Here is a 21345-nt window from a genome sequence, read left to right as displayed (position 1 = left end):
GTTGATAGTGATAACAAGACAGTGCCCTAAAGAAAATACCAAGGTCATTTCAACTCAGTATAGACATGTTATCAGAAAATTATACACAGAATAATCATGTGTAGAGGATTATAATTCATATTGTGAAAATGGTGAATCCCACTCGAAAGCAACTTAGAGATAATGTTTAGACATGAAAAAAAATAAAATCATCTGTGAAAGTGTCTTCTTGACCGGACTCATATTATCCGAGATATGAATAAAAATGTAAATAAAGAATATAAAAGAAAAAATAAGCGTTACAGTACTGCTCAACTATAAAACAAAATCTTAAGATATTTTCACAGCCCCGTATTTTCCTCTATTCCTTTTCATTGGCATGATTGGAAAGCGTTTTGTCTGATACTATTTCAGCTCATATGATATAGCACTTATGTATTTTAGATTCCAAAACTTCTTCCCATTACCTGTTACTAATCAGATCGAGATTGCAGCTAGCTCTGGTTCATCCCAGCTTTTGTTATTCATGGACGTTTAAAAAAAAACAACAACAACAACAACCCGGGAGTGGGTGGGGCTGCAAAACCTAAATTTTCGAAGAAACTTAAGAGCGAGGGGGCTTGTGATGGGGGAGCTTTTGCATTTTCTAGAATAAAATTGAAGGATTTCGTGCACAATTTTGGTGAATTTTGCCCTCTCGATCGGCGGCCCTCGGCTGCGTACGGTCAAAGGCCTATATTATACATTGGTTTGAAACAATTTCGTTTGCAATAAGGCTCGTAATTTGCTGGAACTGCGACCCTGATCATGAAGAAAAACCAGTCCGGGTCAGAAGAGGGGGAAACAGAAGGAGCAAAAGGAACTCCAATACTGTTTAATTCTCAAGAAATTTATTTTTGAATGCTCTTAGAAACGCAACTTTTATACTCCATTTTTACACAAAGTCCTTACGGGGGGGGGGTTCCACAGCCTCTCCCGCTCGATCTCTTCGGTATCTCACGCTGTCAAAAATATTGTGCCCTCTTCGGGATTTTGCCCCCCAAAACTGAAAGTGTTCCGGCGCGCCTGGTGATGATGACTTGGATTACAGGCGCATGCCACAACGCCCAGTAAATTGATTATTGATATGGTGAGTTTCGGATTCCTTTTTTTTCTTTTCTTGCGAGTTTATTTTTTGGAAGATACCTTATGACATATTATCCGCGCGGAACTTTGTAAATTTCGAGGCAAGGGCCATTTTTTGTGCCGCAATGTGAGTATAATTAGGCCTGTGATGTTGCAATTTGAGAGTAGTTAAGTATAATATACGATTATATTTGTGATTAATTTCGTAGTGAGTGGCGTACCGGTATATATACAAGTTTAACTGGCGCATGTCGGCAGAATTGCGGCACTGCCACTACCGCAGCTCAGCAATACCTAGGGATGAGACGCGCCCCCGACTACGGCGGGCGAGGCGTACGGTAGGCGTAGCGAGAGAAGCTCGATGATGTCTGCACACCTAAAATTGAACTTGAGACATTAGTCTAGAATTCTTGAAAAAATATTCACATTTTATTAAGAAAACGATTCAAATAATATTCAAATGAAAGCTACCAAAATCGACTTCAAGATCATACACTATAAACCTAGTATGGTTGGAACTACCCCTTATCGACCACCTAATCTTCTAAGCATTGTATCTGCGAAAATATTCATCAATTTTTACCCAGTTTTCATCTCATTTGTGCAGAAAATTGAGCAGATCAGATTCCCATGTTTCTCACGGCGACTCCCATTCAATCAGCATATATATCGACGAACAACGAATGCGACGATTTTACATATGCTCATTTGCACCCATCTTTTGAAACCGACCACCCGCGATACACTAAGTTTACGGCCTATTTTTGTCGCTGTGGCGAAGTATTTTGACTCTTCCAAATCAGTTAGAATGTTAACATGCTAAATGATCGTCTCACTACTTCCATTGCGAGCTCCGGCACATGATTCGACGATTGACGACGGATACTTGTTCTAAAGCCGTTTCCTATCGGATTTCTTGGTTTTTCAGCGGGGTTTGGGTCTGGTCAATACAATTTTGATCAATTCTACTAAATATTTACTTTTTGTTGCTTCTTTTTTTCTCGTAAAATCGATTCTTACCGTTTCTATGGACACTGCGCCTACTCTCCCGCGCGTATCGTTTGTAATACGCAACCATAGAGTTAAATACGTATGGCAGTGAGTCCAAACTTCGCGCGTGTCCAAACTTCGCGGACGGTCATTATCTCAAAAACTAGCCAATATCCTTAAAATCTGACATCATCAATGTGAAAAGCGACCTACAATTACCCTTCGCTGAAAGTTTCTTTAGGATTAGTCCAGTATTCATGAAAATATAGGCAAAAGATCGGCAAATTTGTCACCGTTAGCGCCCGTTTTGAAGAAAGCAACAAGCATCACGATATCACCATTTTACAAGCAGAAATCATAAAAAATGTGAGTTAAATTTGGTACTAACCTATTCCATAGCATTTTGCCATCAATCTGATATAAATATTTCACTTTTTGAGCTTGAGTTTTTGTTTAAATCTCCACAAAAGCTTTGGTGCGCGAAGTTAGGTCACACTTTTTCTGAACGGTTTTCAAGCACAGCCCGCATTCGCCGATCGGAATAGAATTTTGAGATCGCGATACTGGCGAAACCCCGTGACCTACTTTACATTTTCGTCCATGATTTTATAGTTTACGATCTTGCCGTCAATGTGGTAACTATTTCTTGAATTGGTTTTGTATAAATTATGAATAATTTGTGGACAAAATTAAGCCTGATGAATATTTTTGAAAAGTGCGCGAAGTTTGGACACCCCATCATACTAAACAAAAACTCTATGTACGCAACAATTTTAACGCGCGCAAGGTGGTCGGTTTCAAAAGAGGTGGTCGATATGTAGTAGTCTCACCATATAATGTCATGAATGTGACGGTGAAGTATGGCGTAGCCGTAGGTAGGCACGGCCGTAGTCACTAGATGGCGCTGTCGCGGAAGTGCTCAAAATTTGTACGTAAGTTTGGTCCGCTTGTCAATGAGTGAAATCGCATAGCGATGCGATATCGTCAAAATTAAGCCTCTGTCAGCGCGGATGAATATGATATTTTCTCTTTGTGATTGTCCTCCCGTGCGATGAAAAATATGTCATCATAATGCATAGGACTTTCGCGAGCTACCGAAGTCATTTTCGTGCCCCAAATTCCATGAAATGTTCCAAAAATAACCATGAAAGTGTCGGTAAGTGAAAAATGTCTTGAGTTGCTCTAAATTTTTACCTTATTTAGTTGTATTTCTTGCAAAATGGGTCTCGAAGGGTTCTGGATTTTCCGTTGATTGTGAAACTTGAATTGATTTCCTTTCTGTGTCTTGCAGTTAAATTGCAGCGCGGGGAATCGCAAGGGCTGTGGAAGCCCTTCTCAGTGAGGTTTACAAGCTGAGCTGCCCTTGAATTTGGTCGAATTTCGAGCCATTTTAATCGCGCGCACGGGATGATTAATTAACATAACAATTAGCAGATTAGAGATCAAGATTACGTCACGTACGTGCGTACGTGTGATACACAGAAATGAAATTGAACTTGAATCACATGGAATCACAGTCAAGAAATGCTTTGTTTTCTTTGTTTGCTAAATGATTTCCTGAATTTAAAATCATGAATAAACACCAGAGTAATGACATGAAGGAGATAATCATGGTCATATGAGGAATAACTAAATATTTTCTGAAAACGAGTGAATATGATGGGGCAATAATGTGCATGCACTGGAAAATGAACATTCACCTCACTGTCAGTGCCGTACGTGGTGTCAGTCACTCAGACACAGTGCTTTACTGCCTTTTACTGGCCTTTTCTTTGCACTGCCGCCACCACTGGTTTTTCTTTTGCCAACTAGATTAAAACTCATTTATTAATATGTTTATTGCAATTTTTGAATAAATGGTAATACAAAGTGGAAAAAAATGAAGATAAAAATAATTTGGACTAAAAACTTGTCATGCCATCACCCCCCCCCCCCCCCCCCCCCCCTCTAAAAAAGTTCAATATCTTGAATGACTCGTTAAGTTAATTTGAATTGAAAAAATAAATAATTGTATTTATGCACTTTTTTATTTCTCATTCTTTCTGCCAGAATATCAGATGCCATCATGAATAACCTCACCACCAGATTGAACTCCTAAACATCTTGATAATGACTATCTACTGAGATATATCTTGCCTTCTTGAGATTGGAAGTTTTAAGTTCAAGTCAGAGTGACCTAAGGCCCTACTAACAAGAAGAATCCAGATTTACATAAAAACAAATCCCACGAAAGATACAAACTGATTTTACTCTTAATGTGTAGTGTGTATGTGAGACACTGTGTTTATTTTGAGGAGGACCTCCTGTCTCTGTTTTTATTATTTTATTGACTGAATGAATGATCAATACCTAAAAGTGAGAACTGATTTTTGAGGAGAGTACATTAGTGTATGGTTTTGAGTGAATTTGATTTGAGTAACTGTTTTTCTTTATTATTTTTCTCATAATTATTATTTTGCCTTTTATTATATATTTTCAGTTATATATTGTCAGTTTATTTAAAGGGGAATGAAACCTTTGGAACAAATAGGCTTGTGTAGAAACAGAAAAATCAAAGAATAAGAATAAAGAAAGTTTGAGAAAAATCAGACAAATATTGAGAAAGTTATGAGCATTTGAATATTGCAATCACTAATGCTATGGATATCCTCCCATTGGCAATGCGACAAGGATGTGTGATGTCACTGATGAACAACTTTCCCTTTGGTGGTCTATAAAATACCCTCAAAATATCTCTTTTTGCTTTTTCTTATGATGATACAAACTCTTTATCCATGATGTATTCTTAAAAAATATGTATTACATGCCCTCGTGTAGAAAGAACACATGATCTATGGATAGATGTGATAAAAGAGGCAATTCAAGTAAAATATATACTAAAGTAATGGGGAGAGTTGTTCACAAGTGACATCACACATCTTTGTCGCTTTGCCAATTTGCTGTCTCCATAGCAATAGTGATCGCAATAATCAAATGCTCATAACTTTCTCATTATTTGTCCGATTTTTCTCAAACTTTTGTTGATCTGTTTCTTTGATTTTTCTGTTTTCACACAAGCTATCTTGTTCCAATGGTTTCATTCTCCTTTAACATTAAGTTGAAGTAACCAAATTTGATCAAAGTGTTCAATTCTTGGGATAGAATTTTATCAGGTAATAAAACTGAGTTTGATAAATCTAAAAAAGGACACTGAAAAAATATGAACACTTGGAGATGCTCACTAAGAAGAGGAAAAAACATGAAAGGAAATGGAACTTAAGTGGATGTTATAGCATGCCTTTCGCAGATCTCCAAGCACCAGGAATCATAGGCGGTGGAAGTGGGGGGGGACGTATCCCCCTAAATTTGAGGTGGGGAGGGGACGATTCCCCCCCCCCTCAATTTTTTGTTGATAACATTATTTTTTTTGGCTTGTCAATTTTGTTTCCTGTATCCCCCCCCCCCGAAGATATTATTTGGTCACTCTTTTTTTTTTTGGGGGGGGGGGGTCAAAAGATTTTGACGGTTCCCCCCTAAAATTTTTGGCTTCCCCCACCAATGCCAGGAATGTTGATGTTCAACTGAGAGTTGCTGAAGTGGAATCTCCGTTTGTCTGTGAACTTGTTATAGAGAATGATTATTCCAGGACAAGTTAGATGATATTACCCAGCCCATGGCATACATCCCAACAATGGAATGGAGGCAATATACCCCTGTAATACATGAAGTATCATATTATCTTTAGGTTGGTTTGGAAAGTAAGTCCTCTAGTCAATGTTAATGTCTGCCCAACAAAATGGTACTATCTGGCAATTTGGTGGTTCAATCACAAGCAGAAAAAGTTTAGTAAATTGACACTAGTAAGACAATTAAACAAATATAATACAGCCAAACTGTCTGACCCCTTACTTGACTACTGACTTAACTAATTATTGCAAAATGACAAGGGATGCTTAGGACCTTTGTAACCATTGCATTGGACAGACTGAAGCAGATGACTAGAATTCATACTTTCATGAAGATGAAGGAACATCAAAATGATTATTACAATTTAGCAAATATGAATTTATAACACTGTCATGGTTATAAAAAATAATGAATTTCTATCAAGTAAAATGACAATACAATGTAAGAAATAACTGCAATAAAGTAATTTCATTTCCAAAAGATATCTTCCATAATTTAATAACCAAATTTCTCAAGATAATATTTCTTCTGCACAAAGTGTATGAAATGCTCAGTGTAAATCATGCTGTTTATAAATCTCTATAGGAAATTTTTTTTTTCAAAATGAAAATACATGTAAACTTAATCAAAACCAGGGGTGGTGGATCCAGGATTTTTCCTGGGGGGGGGGGGCACATTTTCAGGATGAAAATTTGTCAAGCAAAAAAGGGCCTTATGGGGGGGCATTCTTTGATAAAAATTGCACATTTTCATTACATCTTGACTGTTGCTCTCAAAGGGGGGTGGGGTTGAGCTAGATGTGCCCTCCCCCAGATCCACCAGTGATAAAAATCAACATTTATGAAAGATTGCATACCTTATATTCTGAATTGGTAAATTCAATGCATATGTCTACAAAATGAAACTGACATGTTTGGATAAATTGCTTATTTTTGTTTCAAGAAAGAATTCATCAATAACAGCTTAGAGTTATTGAGAAAACATCAAGAAAAAAAATAACATTCTGATATGCAATAACTATATTTATTTTATATATGATATATGCTTTTTTCCAAAAATTTAATCCTTGACCTGGGGGGGGGGCTGGTTTAGTAGTCAAATTCACCCCCCCCCCCCCCCCGTTAAGTAAAATGCTTTATCAAAATAAGATTATGCTATCATTTATAAATTACTGCATTTTGGAGCCCATTAAAATTCAAAATGAATCATAGAGGGCAGTGACACACCTTATTCACTGAAATTAAGGAGGGGCATGCACAGCTGAAAAACTATCAGCAGGGGCAATAATTTTCACTGCAATGTTAGATATCCTAAAAAAAAAATCCTGAAAACACATAATTAAAATGAAATTAAACTCCCAGGAAGTGCCCCTGTATACTATTACAGCCCTTGACCTGTATATTCTCAAGGGGTTCAATAATTCCTTCTCTTCCCTTGTAGAGTCGGTTCGGGTGCGAATGTGTCTGAAAAAAAAATGATAAGTAAAAAAAGGATCATTAGTAAAAATTGTAGAGAACAGAACATATCATTTTTAAAAAATTTAGCAAGCAAAAACAAAGATTGATCAGGCATTGGAAAATAAAAGGAAATTAATTAACACCCCCCCCCCGCTTCAACATTTTTTTGTTGTTTGCTTCTGCTTACAACTTTATAAATTTACCCGATACACCTTTCAAAACTTTTGGCTCCATTATCATGATTATGCCACTGTTCAAGTATTATTTATTTGGAAACCAATGCTAAAACTAGAAGGTAAAATGAAATTATATAAAGAAAAAAGTATATCTTTCACAAAGTATAAAATCATAATGATGTAGGTCATGTTGAAATTAGACCCTGGACTGGACTCAAAATTAGATCAAGTGTAGACCAAATGTAAATTAGACAAATTGTAGACCAAATGGCAATTATAATTTTTTTTTAAACCAAATGGGTTTAGCCCATTCGGCATTAGACTAAATGAGAAGTGGGAAAATTGCATGTGAACCAAATGAATATACATATTTACAATGTGGAACTGCATGATATAAAGCCAATTGTATGTACCAGTATTTGACAAAGTAAAAAAAATACATAATTATGTAGGTTATGCTGAAATTAGACCAACTGGACATTTCGCTAAATGAGAATTAGACCAAGTGTAGACCAAATGGCAATTTAGTAGACCAAATGGGTTTAGTCCATTTGGCATTAGACCAAATGACAAGTGGGTAAACTGCATGTAGACCAAATGAAAATACACCATGAAAACACATTTCACAAGTTGGGACTGATAAAGAGAGCCGTAGCAGACGACGGAGATGGGTACATGATCTGCGTCCGCAAAAAACGCGCACGCATCTATGTACTAACATGAAAAACAGCATATGGGACGATCTGACTAAAAATCGCACATGCGGGGCTATTTGAGAGTCACAGCAGAGGACGGCTAGCAGACGCCGACGGGCGCGCGCATTTAGCGAGCACATCGTGATCGTTTAAACTATCGATAGTAAGGACAGTGCATAACACAGGGACCCGCAATGTCTGTGACTTTTTCGACCCACGTTGGTGCTATGAAATTGCTCTTTTTTGCAGTTTAAATGAATTTTACGTAAGTTTTAAGTGGTTTCACATGACAAATTAGATATTAAGAAATTTTTTGATATCATTCTTGGGGACAACAAACACATTTTGAAATTCTTGTTGTCCTGCCTACCATAGGTCTAACCCAGGGAAAATAATTCTCCGAATAAATACAATTTATAAATACAATTCATAACAAAAATGGCCGATCGAGACGGGGGTAGGAGAGAACTTTTTGTTTTTTGAGGTTCCAGTCTGTGCCCAGATGTCAGAAAAACTGCCACTCGTTAGGCCATCATCCATATAATCGTGGTAAGTGCTTGATTTCTGTTTTAACTATTTATTCGGAGAATTATTTTGACCATACTTCACGCTTGTCAGGTGAGTATGCCTTTACACGTAAGATCCTGGGCTCCCGCCCGCGTAGCGGGCGGTACGCAGGCGGGAGTTCCCTGGGTTAGTGTAGGTCAAGTGTGCACATGTGTTCGCCGTGTTATCGCGATCTCATCATCTCAAAGTCAAAATTCTATTCCAATTGACAAATGTGCGCTGTGCTTGAAATCTGTTCCGAAAAAGTGTGACCTAACTTTGCGGAACAAAGTTTTGTCGCAATTTAAACAAAAACTATAGCTCACAAGGTGAGATATTTATATCAGATGGCAAAATGCTATAATTGGTCAGTATCACATTAAAGTTTGAACTTAAAAGTTTATTTTTTATGATATCTGCTTGCAACCTCAAGCGAAGTTTGTGCAAGCTCCACTTCACTACCGCTACACTACACTCCACCTACCCGAACTTCAGGACCATGAACTCATTCGGATACTCCTGGAGGCAAATGTGATTAAAAAATTTATTGTAAATATTATAGAAAAAAATATTAATGAGAAAAAAAAGAGCTTAATTTCGTACTCTACACCCGTATTTCACTCCGTGTCCATCCTCCAGTTATCCTCAAAATTGGTGATTTTTGGCCAGTATCTAATTCCTCACACGTCTTTATTCACGGCTGATTTCAAAACATTGCATGCCACTGATCGGTCGCAGGTCAAACAGCATAAATATTTATACTATATTGGATGGCTCAGAAAATACCACAATGTTCTAAGAGTTTGGAAAAATATTCCACAAGTCACTCTCTTGCCGCATGACCCTTCCCTTCCTCATACGGTTAATGATTCCATCCTGAAGATGACCCTTCATTTTATATATAAAATTCAAACCCATCGCTTGTACTCTTCTCACACTAACTAATGAGCTAGATTTCATCCCAGTATTTGAGCAACTCATCTATGCTATTGACTGCAATTTGTCGCCAATCTCCGAAGAGCGGAGGATCAAAACAGAGAGATACCTCTGTTTTGTTCGATATTTCCAATTTGAGAAGTACCACTGGGCAGATTAAAATTGGCTGATTTCCATAATTTTTTTTTTGGGGGGGGGGGGTAGCGGCACATGTGTTTAAATTTTGCTTCTGTTTAAAGTGAAATTTGATAGTTGCACCTTATTATCAGAGCAAATGGAAAGGCAAATTGCTTCCAATTATGATTTGTGTATCATATTCCATCTAAAACCAATAAAGTTACCAATATCTTTCTGTGAAATAATAATTGTATATGTAGAGCATTGTGGCCCAGTTGATTAGTCTCTGGACTTTGAAACAGAGGGTTGTGGCCTGTGGGTTCGAATCCCGGCCATGGCGTAATTTACTTCAGCAAGATCCACATTGTGCTGCACCCTACTCGTGTATTAAAGGTGAATAGGTACCCGGTAGGATTTATTCCTTGAACGCTTTAGCGCCTATTAACATGACGGCTCATCTCCAGCCAGGGTAATATGATATCAAGTATCAAAGCGCAGTTGAGTATATACACATAGTAACTGTGCTATATAAGTTGACATATTATTTTTATAACATTCAGTCATTCATATCAGTTGTTACTTGTTAGAAGGTAATATAAAATTGGTGATATAATAATGATTGTATTATTATTCATTTTTTTATTATATTATCTTTTTTTATAATGACCTTTTCTTTAAAGGTCAAGTCCACTCTAGAAAAAAGTTGATTTGAATAAATAGAGAAAAATCAAACTAGCATAAGGCTGAAAATTTCATCCAAATCGGATGTAAAAAAGGAAAAGTAATGACATTTTACAGTTTGCTTATGTGCACATCTCAGTGACATGCAAATGAGGCGGTCGATTATGTCCATCACTCACTACTTTTGTTTTCTATTGTATGAAATCGACAATATTTCATTTTTTACAGATTAACAATAAGGACCAACTTGACTGAACCATATAGTATTAGACAACGCTAATTCCACATGAAGAGGAGAGAATTTGAATATTTCATATTTTATATAATAAAATACAAAAGAAAAAGTGAGTGGATGACTTCATCAGTCTTCTCATTTGCATATCGACCAGGATGTGTGTATAAATGTACTGTGAAATTAAGCGAAATTTTAGAATGTCATAACATTCTTGTTTTATATCCGATTTTGATGAAATTTTCAGTGTTATGCTTGTTGGATTTTTCTCTTTTTTTATTCAAATAAACTTTTTGTTGGGGTGGACTTGTCCTTTAATTAAATACTGTATCTCAGCTCTGTATTCAGCAGCAGACGGGACGAGAATGGCTGTGAAACGAGAGGACTATCTTGATTGGGCTGATTATTTCATGGCTGTGGCTTTCTTATCAGCACAGAGAAGCAAAGATCCACGTACACAGGTAAACTAGAGTTATCAGTAGGTGGTTTCAGACCGCCTCGAAGTTCGTCAGTTCCAGGTATTCTCTGATCGGGAAATTTACCCCGATCAGAAAATACCAGGTATTTTGGTAATGTGAAAGCAAACTACGCGTAATTTCCCCGAAAGAAAATACCCGCTAAATAGTAGGTACTTGGCGAAATTACGAGAACTTTCGCGGGAATTTTTCCAAGGTGGCAGGTATTTTGGCGATGTGAAAGCAAATTACGGGAACTTTCAGCCCAGTGTGTTGTTGGGCGCGGCGCCGTGGGTGGCTGTTAGGCTAGTGATTTTGAATCTCGCGCCTTGCCTGCTTATCAGACCATACTGCGCATGCTCGAAACTTCAGGAATTTATCCTGAAGGGTATGTTTCAGGACGGTGTGAATGCAGGAATAATTAATGGGTATTTTTCAGCCTAAAAAGGTTCTGGTAATTTAACGGGGATTCTTGTGATCGAGGCAGTTTGAAGCCATCTAGGGACTCATTTTGAGTGATCAATTGCTACCACTCTCCTATAGTGATTTATCACTCGCCTCTGCAATCGCTTAATAGTGTCCGTCGATGATCAAACATTTAAGAGTCAACCTCAAAAAACCTCATTCTCTGTCAAGGTTTTGTATATAACACACAATTATATTGTAAGCAATGACACACTTGCATGAATGACATTAAAAAGTTCAATGAGATAAATATTGCATAGTCAAAGAAGAGCTTTTTGTAGCATTTGCTCCTCTAATGCTCCCCTTTAAATTTTTAGGAGAGCTTTTATTGCTCCCCTCTATAAAACTGAGTCGTGTAACAAACATAAACAGCAACATTGTTGTACACAGGGTTGTTCAATTTAAAGCATTTATTTTTGTAGGCTTTTCTTATACGTGTCATGTTTCATATTAGCATTTACGTCACAGTCACACGACGTCCTTGTACATATTGTGAAAATTAAATGGGGATGGGATATAGAATTATGCTACAGAAAGGTCATATGACTCACATTTTCTCTGTTTTTCCACTAAAAACAGTTAACACCATGTTGCCATTATGTACACATTAATGTTGATTTGCAATGTAAACTATAAAACTAGCAAGGAAGATCAAATCTAATGATGGATATTATTTCATGTGCTGTAAGGGAGAGTGTTTTAGACAATTTCCGTTAATTCATTTCATGAAATTCAGGTTGGAGCGTGTATTGTCAATGATGAAAATAAAATTGTTGGCATTGGATACAATGGGATGCCTAGAGGGTGCAGTGATGAATCGTTACCGTGGCAACGCAAGAATGATGATTGGCTGGAGACCAAAATTCCATATGGTATGTAAGTCTTTTGAAACTGCACGGAATTCCTTCTTGTCTAAATCAGAGATTGTCTGCTAACCTTTTTTGCCAAGATTGGGAACAACAACCCTGCTTAAACATTTATGACACCTCTGAACCTGTCATAACTTCTTTCATAATGACATACAGGCATCTAATGGATAGATTATGCAGGGTGCTACATAACTTTTTAGAAGCACTTGCCCAGTTGGCCAAGTTAATTTGTAAATAGTTGGAATATACTTGCCCAAAAATCTTTTTCACTTGCCCGAAAAAATCATTGAAAAATGAAGTTTTACCTCTTCAAAACATGTAAAATAAAATATTTGTATCCAAAGGAACTGTTGCTTTGCTAGCACCATGAGCATCTCTGGACGGTGTGTGCGCACAATAAGATATCAATATTGTTATTCAAAAGAAAGTTTTGGGGTTTTATAAACCATCGACCTTTTTCTCTCTTTTGACATGAACGGATCTACTCTGTTATTGCATGTCTTTTTCCAAAGTGATTCTATCTTGCCTGCCATGACCAAAATTAGGTTCATTATATCATATTGAGCCTAATTTTGGTCATTTTACTGTGAGAATTTTGGTTCCCCAATTCGGGCAAGTAATTTTGTTCTTTACTTCAAAACACTTGCCCCATTGCCCGGGGCAAGTAAAAGTTAGAGTCAGGCAAGTGCTTATGTAGCACCCTGGATTATTTCATGCAAAAATACCTCAAAACTTGAAAAGTATAATGGTACATTGTCAATCATTGAATGTAATATTGCATTGCAATTCAAGTGGGCTAGAATATTCAATATTGTATGCACAGAAACAATAGAAATTGTTTAGTAAACCTCAAAAACCATTCATTATGAAATAGTGAAATAATTGAATCAATAAAATATCCTGCCATGTCCATAAATGGACTTGTATTCTTTGGACCGAACAGTGTATGTTTTGTTTATGGTGTGTCTACAAACTTAAAGTAGAATGAAACCTATGGAACAAGATAGCTTGTGTGAAAACAGAAAAGTCTAAGAAACGGATCAACGAAAGTTTGAGAAAAATCTAACAAATAATGAGAAAGCTATGAGCATTTGAATACTGCGATCACTAATGCTATAGAGATCCTCAAATTGGCAATACGACAAAGATGTGTGATGTCACTTGTGAACAACTCTCCCCATTACTTTAGTATATATTTCACTTAAATTGCCTCTTTTATCACATCTATCAGTAGATCATGTGTTCTTTCTTTAGGAGGGCATATAATACAGATTTCTAAAGAATACATCGTGGATAAAGAGTTTGTATCACCACAAGAAAAAGCAGAAAGAGACATTTTGAGGGTATTTTATAGTCCATCAAAGGGAAAGCTGTTCACATGTGACATCACACATCCTTGTCGCATTGCCAATGGGAGGATCTCCATCGCATTAATGATTGCAATATTCAAATGCTCATAACTTTTTTATTATTTGTCAAATTTTTCTCAAACTTTTTTGTTCTTCTTTGATTTTTCTGTTTTGACACAAGCCTACCCATTCCAAAGGTTTCATTCCCCTTTAAACTGATCACAGTTTCCTGAAAGAATTCTTGGAGCCAACAAACTATTTTCTTCCCTCATGCAGTATGCCATGCTGAAATGAACGCAGTGATGAACAAGAATTGTGCATCGGTGAAAGGTTGCACCATCTATGTCGCTCTCTTCCCCTGCAATGAATGCACCAAGGTTATAATGCAATCTGGAATCAAAGAGGTCGTCTACATGTCAGATACCAAGCATGATAAACCTTCTATGATTGCATCGAGAAGGTTGCTGGATGCAGCAGGGATACCATACAGGTATGTTAAAGGTCCTATGACACCGATTCCATATTATTCTAGATACATATCTATTATTAGGTAGTTTTACTCGAAAAATACAAATTTGCCATCGGTTCCTGTGAACGACGAACCGGTGTTGAGTTATTCCATGGAAATGAACTTCAACGGGAACGCCCACTAAAATTTTCAAAAGAGTCGACCGATTGACCTGTCAATCATTGTGACGTCATCGAAGGCAGGTTTTCCCAGCTGTGCAGCCGGACCCTTAGTTATTGTACACGTCCACGTGCAACCACAATAGGCACTTCATGCTCCAAACGTCAACAACACTCAGCAGTTTCCTTCCCTGACGTCATAATTGTCACGTGATATATGAAACCCAAATTGGGCTAAATTTTTGTAGGCTGGGCGATTTGGCTCAATTTTCATTATAAAACTGCCTTTGAACCTGATGTGGGACGTTTTTCGGGTAAAATTTTGATGGAATCGTAATTAGTAACCGCTAAGCTAACGAATAAATCAGCATCTTTGCTGTATTTCATGGGACCTTTAAAGTGTGTGACTTTGCCATGTGTCCATACCATAGTCTAATGGGACATTGTAAGAAACTTGCGGTCAATTGCAAGTCTATTTTTGGTCCCTAAATCGATCGATCAATCAATCAATTGCAAATTTGTGAATAATTGCTAACCTGCTTCTTGAAACAAGGGGTGTAATATGATTTGCTGCAGCTAAAATTGATCTATAAATTATAAAATTACAACAGAATATTTGCAATTTGATTGCAAATATATTTTCTTGCAACACCCCCTTAATCAATGTAATTGGTAATAACTTCTGATATCTGTAGGATGAAAGAGTCAAAGTATATTCATTGGTGTTGTTTATAAATGAAAATGATTTTTAGGATGTGAATATTGTGAATATATTGAAGTTTTTGCAGTCTATGCAGTTAAATTTATTCATTGAGTAAGTCTTTAAGGTGGATTAGATGAAGAATCAAAATTTGGAAGATCAGAAGAGAAGTCGGGCTGGTATCAGAAAGAGTTACGCTTAAAGTTAAGTCTTAAATGCACACTTCTGATTGGTTGAAAATCAAATTTGTTTGATTTTTTGAGTCATGGTTGATTGCAACTCTTTCTGCAACGAGGTCCAGAAAAATTATGAGTGCTTAAATTGGTAAGGACCATATTAAAAAAATGAAAAATGTATAATTTGTTTTATCCTCACACAGGCAACATGTACCTAAGCAGAGCAGAGTAACCATAGATTTTGGTGCTTTGGAAGACGAGAACGACTCAACGAACGACAGATAGCAGGACCCTGTGCGGGCGTACCAAGATGGTAGAGGAGAAAAATCATGTTGATGGATCAATTGAGAGAGAGAGAGAGAGCGAGAGAACTAACAAGTACTTGTATCAGTATTTGGATTTTGCTATGAAATATCTACTTATTACTTCAAATGGAATAGTGCCAAATAATTATCTTCCTTAAAGGACAAGTCCACCCCAACAAAAAGTTGATTCAAATAAAAAAAACTAAAAAATCAAATAAGCATAACACTGAAAATTTCATCAAAATCGGATGTAAAATAAGATTCATGACAGTTTAAAGTTTTGCTTAATTTCACAAAACAGTTATATATTTACACCCTTGTCAGTCTGCAATGTGGAGACTGATGACATCACTCACTCACTATTTCTTTTGTATTTTATTATAAGAAATATTCAATTTTTCTCCCTGTTGTCGTGTGAAACAAAGGTTAATTCCTCCCTAAACATATGTAATTAGCATTGTTTAATACTATATGGTTCAATTAAGTTGGTCCTTATTGTCAAATCTGTAAAAAATGAAATAATGTTTTTTTTTTAACGTTTAAGTAAAACAATAAAAAACAAAAGAAATAGTGAATGAATGATATCATCGACTGTCTCATTTGCATGTCACTGAGTTGTGCATATCACTGTTTTGTGAAAAATAAGCGAAACTTTAGAATGTCATAACTTTCTTATTTTACATCCGATTTTGATGAAATTTTCAGCGTAATGATCGTTTGATTTTTCTCTGTTTATTAAAATCAACATTTTTCTGGGGTGGACTTGACCTTTAAAGCACAGAGAAAGAGAAAAAGAACTTCATGAGTGAATTGGGATTGCTTTGTAGGTGATGTGTTCCAATGCTTGCATGCTGACCGTGTCAGTGCCTTTAGAGTATTTAAGCATTGGTCATCTCCATGCTGTATCATGTCTGTTGGATCCAACTCATCCCAACTTTTAGTTTGATATGGATGGATTGTAAAACTTCAATGAATGAGGATTAATGGCCCTACTGCTGTCAGTGACAACTTCCCAAGTTGATATCTAAAGGGGAATGAAACCTTTGGAACGAATAGGCTTGTGTAGAAACAGAAAAATCAAAGAATAAGAATAAAGAAAGTTTGAGAAAAATCGGACAAATAATGAGGAAGTTATGAGCATTTGAATATTGCAATCATTAATGCTATGGAGATCCTCCCATTGGCAATGCGACAAGGATGTGTGATGTCACTGATGAACAACTTTCCCTTTGGTGGACTATAAAATACCCTCAAAATGTCTCTTTTTGCTTTTTCTTATGATGATACAAACTCTTTATCCATGATGTATTCTTAAAAAATATGTAATACATGCCCTCATGTAGAAAGAACACATTATCTATGGATAGATGTGATAAAAGAGGCAATTCAAGTGAAATATATACTAAAGTAATGGGGAGAGTTGTTCACAAGTGACATCACACATTTTTATCGCATTGCCAATTTGCTATCTCCATAGCATTAGTGATCGCAATATTCAAATGCTCATAACTTTCTCATTATTTGTCCGATTTTTCTCCAACTTTTGTTGATCTGTTTCTTTGATTTTTCTGTTTTCACACAAGCTATCTTGTTCCAATGGTTTCATTCTCCTGTAATGTATTTTCATCACATGGAGTCTATAATATTTTGTATTTTTGCTATTTAAAAAAAATACTTGTTCTGTTTTATAATTGGCTGGAACAGTTTTAGTCCTTTTTTATATGTATGTATTAGCAGTACTATAATATGTTCAGTAAAGTGAAAATTTGAATAGCTGCCATCATTATTAGTTTTTAAGATTCATGAATCATGTAAAAGTGAACATTCCATGTATCATATGTGTGTATTGGTCAGTCGGTGGTTAAAAAAAATCACTGAAATAGCAATGGATTCTTGAATATAATTCATTTCAATTTTTTGTACTCAAATGTGTTTCCCTTTTATATCTTGTCTGTTATTTACTTTAACCACAATATGTTATTAGAACTATTGGCCTCCGTTAAGTCCTGAATCTCTGAACTGAACTATAGCTTCCCCTGTTCAACCCCCCCAAAAAAAAAATCAAGTTTATACTTTAAAGGACATGTTGTTGAGACTCTAGTTTCATCTGAAGTTAAGTCTGCCTAAATTGACCTTCTAAGAAAATAATTGGCCAAATGAGAGCAATTTTAGAACATACAATGTCTGTTTGGTCCAATTCTCCCGAATCAAACTGTTTCTGTGGTACTTTGAGATATGAATTTAGCAGATTCAGCATGTACATAAGTCGTCTTACACTGTTATTGAGGCTACTTAAAGTACTTAGTCAAATTATTTGATTAATTGTTAAAAATTGATCAATTTTCCATGCTCTTCATAGGTTGCAGTTGGTAATATATTTATTAATTTAATATATACTTCTTGAATTCTCACATCTATAGGAAATTTTAAACAACATCACCTATCCGGTTCCTTGTAATGTATATTAAAAGAATATCTTAGCATACATGAAACAAGGGTTTTATGAGTTAGAAAGGGGGGGGGGGGTGGTCTGGGGTGAAAAAATGGTAAAGCAATATGCCTGTTTGTACTTTGTGGTCTATTTTGGCCCAACAACTCACTGTCTTGTCAAACAGTCTTAGTTTCTCTTCAGGTTGAAATGTCCTACTTGTTATTGTTTAAGATAAAGGTAGACTAAAGTGCTTCATGAACATCACAATTTTTGTTATGCTCCTTTATGATTGATTTGATTAGTTGATATTTCAAATTCGTCGGCCCAAAATTTGACAAGCAAAAAAAAAAGGTCTTCAACCACAAATATAGGATATAGTTCCAGAAAAAAAATCGACAAGCAAAATTTTTAAAAAAAAGTCTTCAAGCTCGTCAGGGGGGGGGGGGCAGGGATACGTCCCTTGCATGGGTTGTGACTCGTCAGGGGGTGCAAACTGTCCCCCCCCCCGCCCCCCGTAGGTAGGCTAGTACGATAATCGGTTGCAAGTTGTAAGATTGGTTGATTTTGGGACAAAAAATTGACCAGCAAGTAATTTTCAAATTTCTTGAAATGCTTTGCATTGCCCACTAATGATATTATGACATTCTTTTGCTATGTGTACATGTATGTTTTGAGTTCTTAATGTTAAATACGTTCAATGTTTTATTCTCATTTTTTTACAATTGTTCATGTACTATTCATACATTTATAAATGCAAATGATGATGTACACATACTCTTTATCATTGGTTGGCTGTCAAAAATCTGTGTATAAGTAATTCATGATTTTGAGGACTGCTAAGACCACTTTATTTTGCCTAGAACTAGAAAGAATTCTCTACAAAAATTCAAATTCAATAGTAAAGTACTAAAAAAAGTCAAAAGACTAACAGCATGAGTTTACAAATTATAGATATTAAAAACAAACAATGAATATAACTATCAAGTAGTAGTAGTGCTTAAAAAAGTATAAAAATTGTTTCATTACACCAAAGAAAAAAACATGGATTAAGTTTTTAAAAAAAATTGATTGGGGTGAATTCATGTAGGTGACTGTTTTTCAGACAATATGAGGTTGACACCATTGCCATATTAAACTTTATTAACAGCCTTATCTGAACTATCCTACTTGTGGAGAATATTTAGGTACAAGCACATTGATGCTATAAACTCCTCAAAAAGAGTTTGGAAATCTGACTTTGATTGATAATCCCTCCTCGATTTTAGTAAATATCAATGTGTAATTACTATCGGTGAATAGAGCATTTAATTTTCTTTAAAATGATACCCTACATGATATGATTATGGTTCGCATGGAGGTGCAGTGCCTTGAAATGTGGGGCAAGGTCAAAATTCATTTGAATGGGTTTTCATCTGTATTGACACAGAAGAATCATGTTCTGTATTGACCCTTCATGTCTATTTCTGCTCGTTTTGCAGCTTTTCAGTTCAGACCTCATCCAACACTTTTGAATCCTGCTCTTTTCGTGATGGCATGATCTTGGCAAGCATGGTATCATTTTAAAGAGAATGAAATGATCTTTTGAATGATGTAAAAGATGCATTGTTAAAATTTGGGAGTTAGGATAAATTAATGGCCAAAGTCAGATTTCCAAACTTTTTTCGCTCGTTTCGCAGCTTTTCAATTCAGACCTCATCCATTACTTTTGAATCCTACTCTTTTCATGATGGCATGATCATAACAAGAATGGTATCATTTTAAAGAAAATTAAATGATCTTTTGAATGATGTAAAATATGCATTGTGTAAAAATAGGAGTTGGGAGAATTTAATGGCCAAAAACAGATTTCCGAACTTTTTTTGAGGGGTTTACATCTGATAATGCTTCCTGGTCAGTTGAAAATGTTTTAGTGTGTATTTTATCTGACAGAGAACCTGGAAAATTTAAGTGCAACTTACCTTCTTTGACAGAAATAATTAATGTGTGTATTTTATTGCAATCATTGATCTGTTGTATTTGATGCACATTTGAGAGTTAATCCTCAAATTTCTTATCATTTTAATGTTTGTACAATATTTCAAGATACATAAGAATAAAAAAAAACATACATGTAGCGTTAACTAATTGCCCAAGTCGAACTTCTTGAAGTTGAATAATTGCTTCAATTGAAGCAATTTTTTAGACCAGATTATTCAAAACATCTGTTATACACCTTTTCAAAATTTAATTTCTCCTAAGTTGAACAGATTTGACTTAGGCAGAGTAAGCAGAGTGTTTGAACAGTACTTAAAAATAAAAGATGAAATTATTAAAGCAAGTTCCTTGATTCACCTAATTGAAAGTGGTGCTTGCGGCATGAAACAGATTGTGATGGATTTTCATGAAAAAATGTCAAATTTTGTGCATACAAACCTTTGTAGCTTTTTTTATATGACGATAGCACTTGATCCCTGTGGAGATAAGATTGAACATAATATTAAAATTGGCTTCACCAAAAAATTGAAAAATTGATTGCTTCTTCATGTGTCATTTATGTAGCAAACAGACTTTTTTAATGTGTTCCACATTCTCTCTGATGAGAGTTGAACCTGAAATAATTTAAAAACATGAACATTCGTATGATTGCAATTTATTAAAAAAAAATACTTCCAAGGTGCTTAACAAACCCTTTTCAATAATTTTGTTACCAATTGTTCATTTTATGAGTTTCTCTACTAAGATATTTCTCAATGAAAATAGTTTTAAAAAGTTTTTCTAATCCCCCTTTTCAATAATTGGGGGCATTGATATGAAACACATGAAAGTTGGCTTGGTTGAACATTTTCAAAATATTAGCAAACATGCAGAATTAATCATTTGGAAAAATGGCATTTTTTTAGAAATGTTGCCAAAACTGTATATTTTGGGGGTCTCCTTGATATTTTCCCAATACATGAAAATTGGCTTTATCATTTAAAAAGAAAAAAAATTGGCCCCAAATTCCCAAACTTGGTGAATTTGTTACAAAGTATATTTTTGAGTTTATATCATACTTATAATTCATTCATTCTTATCAAGCAATTACATTCAATTTACCCTCTCCTCTTTTGCATTTGTTGCTCACTTTTTCCAATCTTCATCCTTCCAACCAATATGAACTTGGAGAAGTAATCTAAATTTAATCATCTTGAGCAAAATAATCTCTCTTCTGTTCCTTGCTCCCTTCTTGTCCCCTCCTCGTCACCTCTTTCCCGGAGGGGGCACTTACATCGACGAGTGGATACCATGCGCGACCCCAAAACACGTAAAATGGATGTCTTTTTCAAGATAGGGCACGTTACGTAGTTAACGTGATACGGGTGTCAAAAACACAAAAATAATGAAAAAAG

At 35.7% G+C, this 21345-nt stretch overlaps 1 protein-coding gene across 1 annotated transcript; it reads left to right on the top strand.

Moving 5' to 3' along the window:
• Positions 1-1167: 1167 nt before the first annotated feature.
• LOC121412939 (deoxycytidylate deaminase-like) lies at positions 1168-15729 on the top strand. Its single transcript, XM_041605703.1, has 5 exons — positions 1168-1231; positions 10937-11061; positions 12257-12392; positions 14015-14228; positions 15445-15729. The coding sequence occupies exons 2-5, from the start codon at positions 10966-10968 to the stop codon at positions 15524-15526; spliced, it is 528 nt and encodes a 175-aa protein (XP_041461637.1). The 5' UTR covers positions 1168-1231; positions 10937-10965; the 3' UTR covers positions 15527-15729.
• Positions 15730-21345: the final 5616 nt, after the last annotated feature.

This window comes from Lytechinus variegatus, chromosome 1, assembly GCF_018143015.1.
Source record: "Lytechinus variegatus isolate NC3 chromosome 1, Lvar_3.0, whole genome shotgun sequence".
Classification (NCBI taxonomy): Eukaryota; Metazoa; Echinodermata; class Echinoidea; order Temnopleuroida; family Toxopneustidae; genus Lytechinus; species Lytechinus variegatus.
Note: the sequence above shows the minus strand (reverse complement) of the source record. Positions and strands in the feature narration are given on the sequence as shown.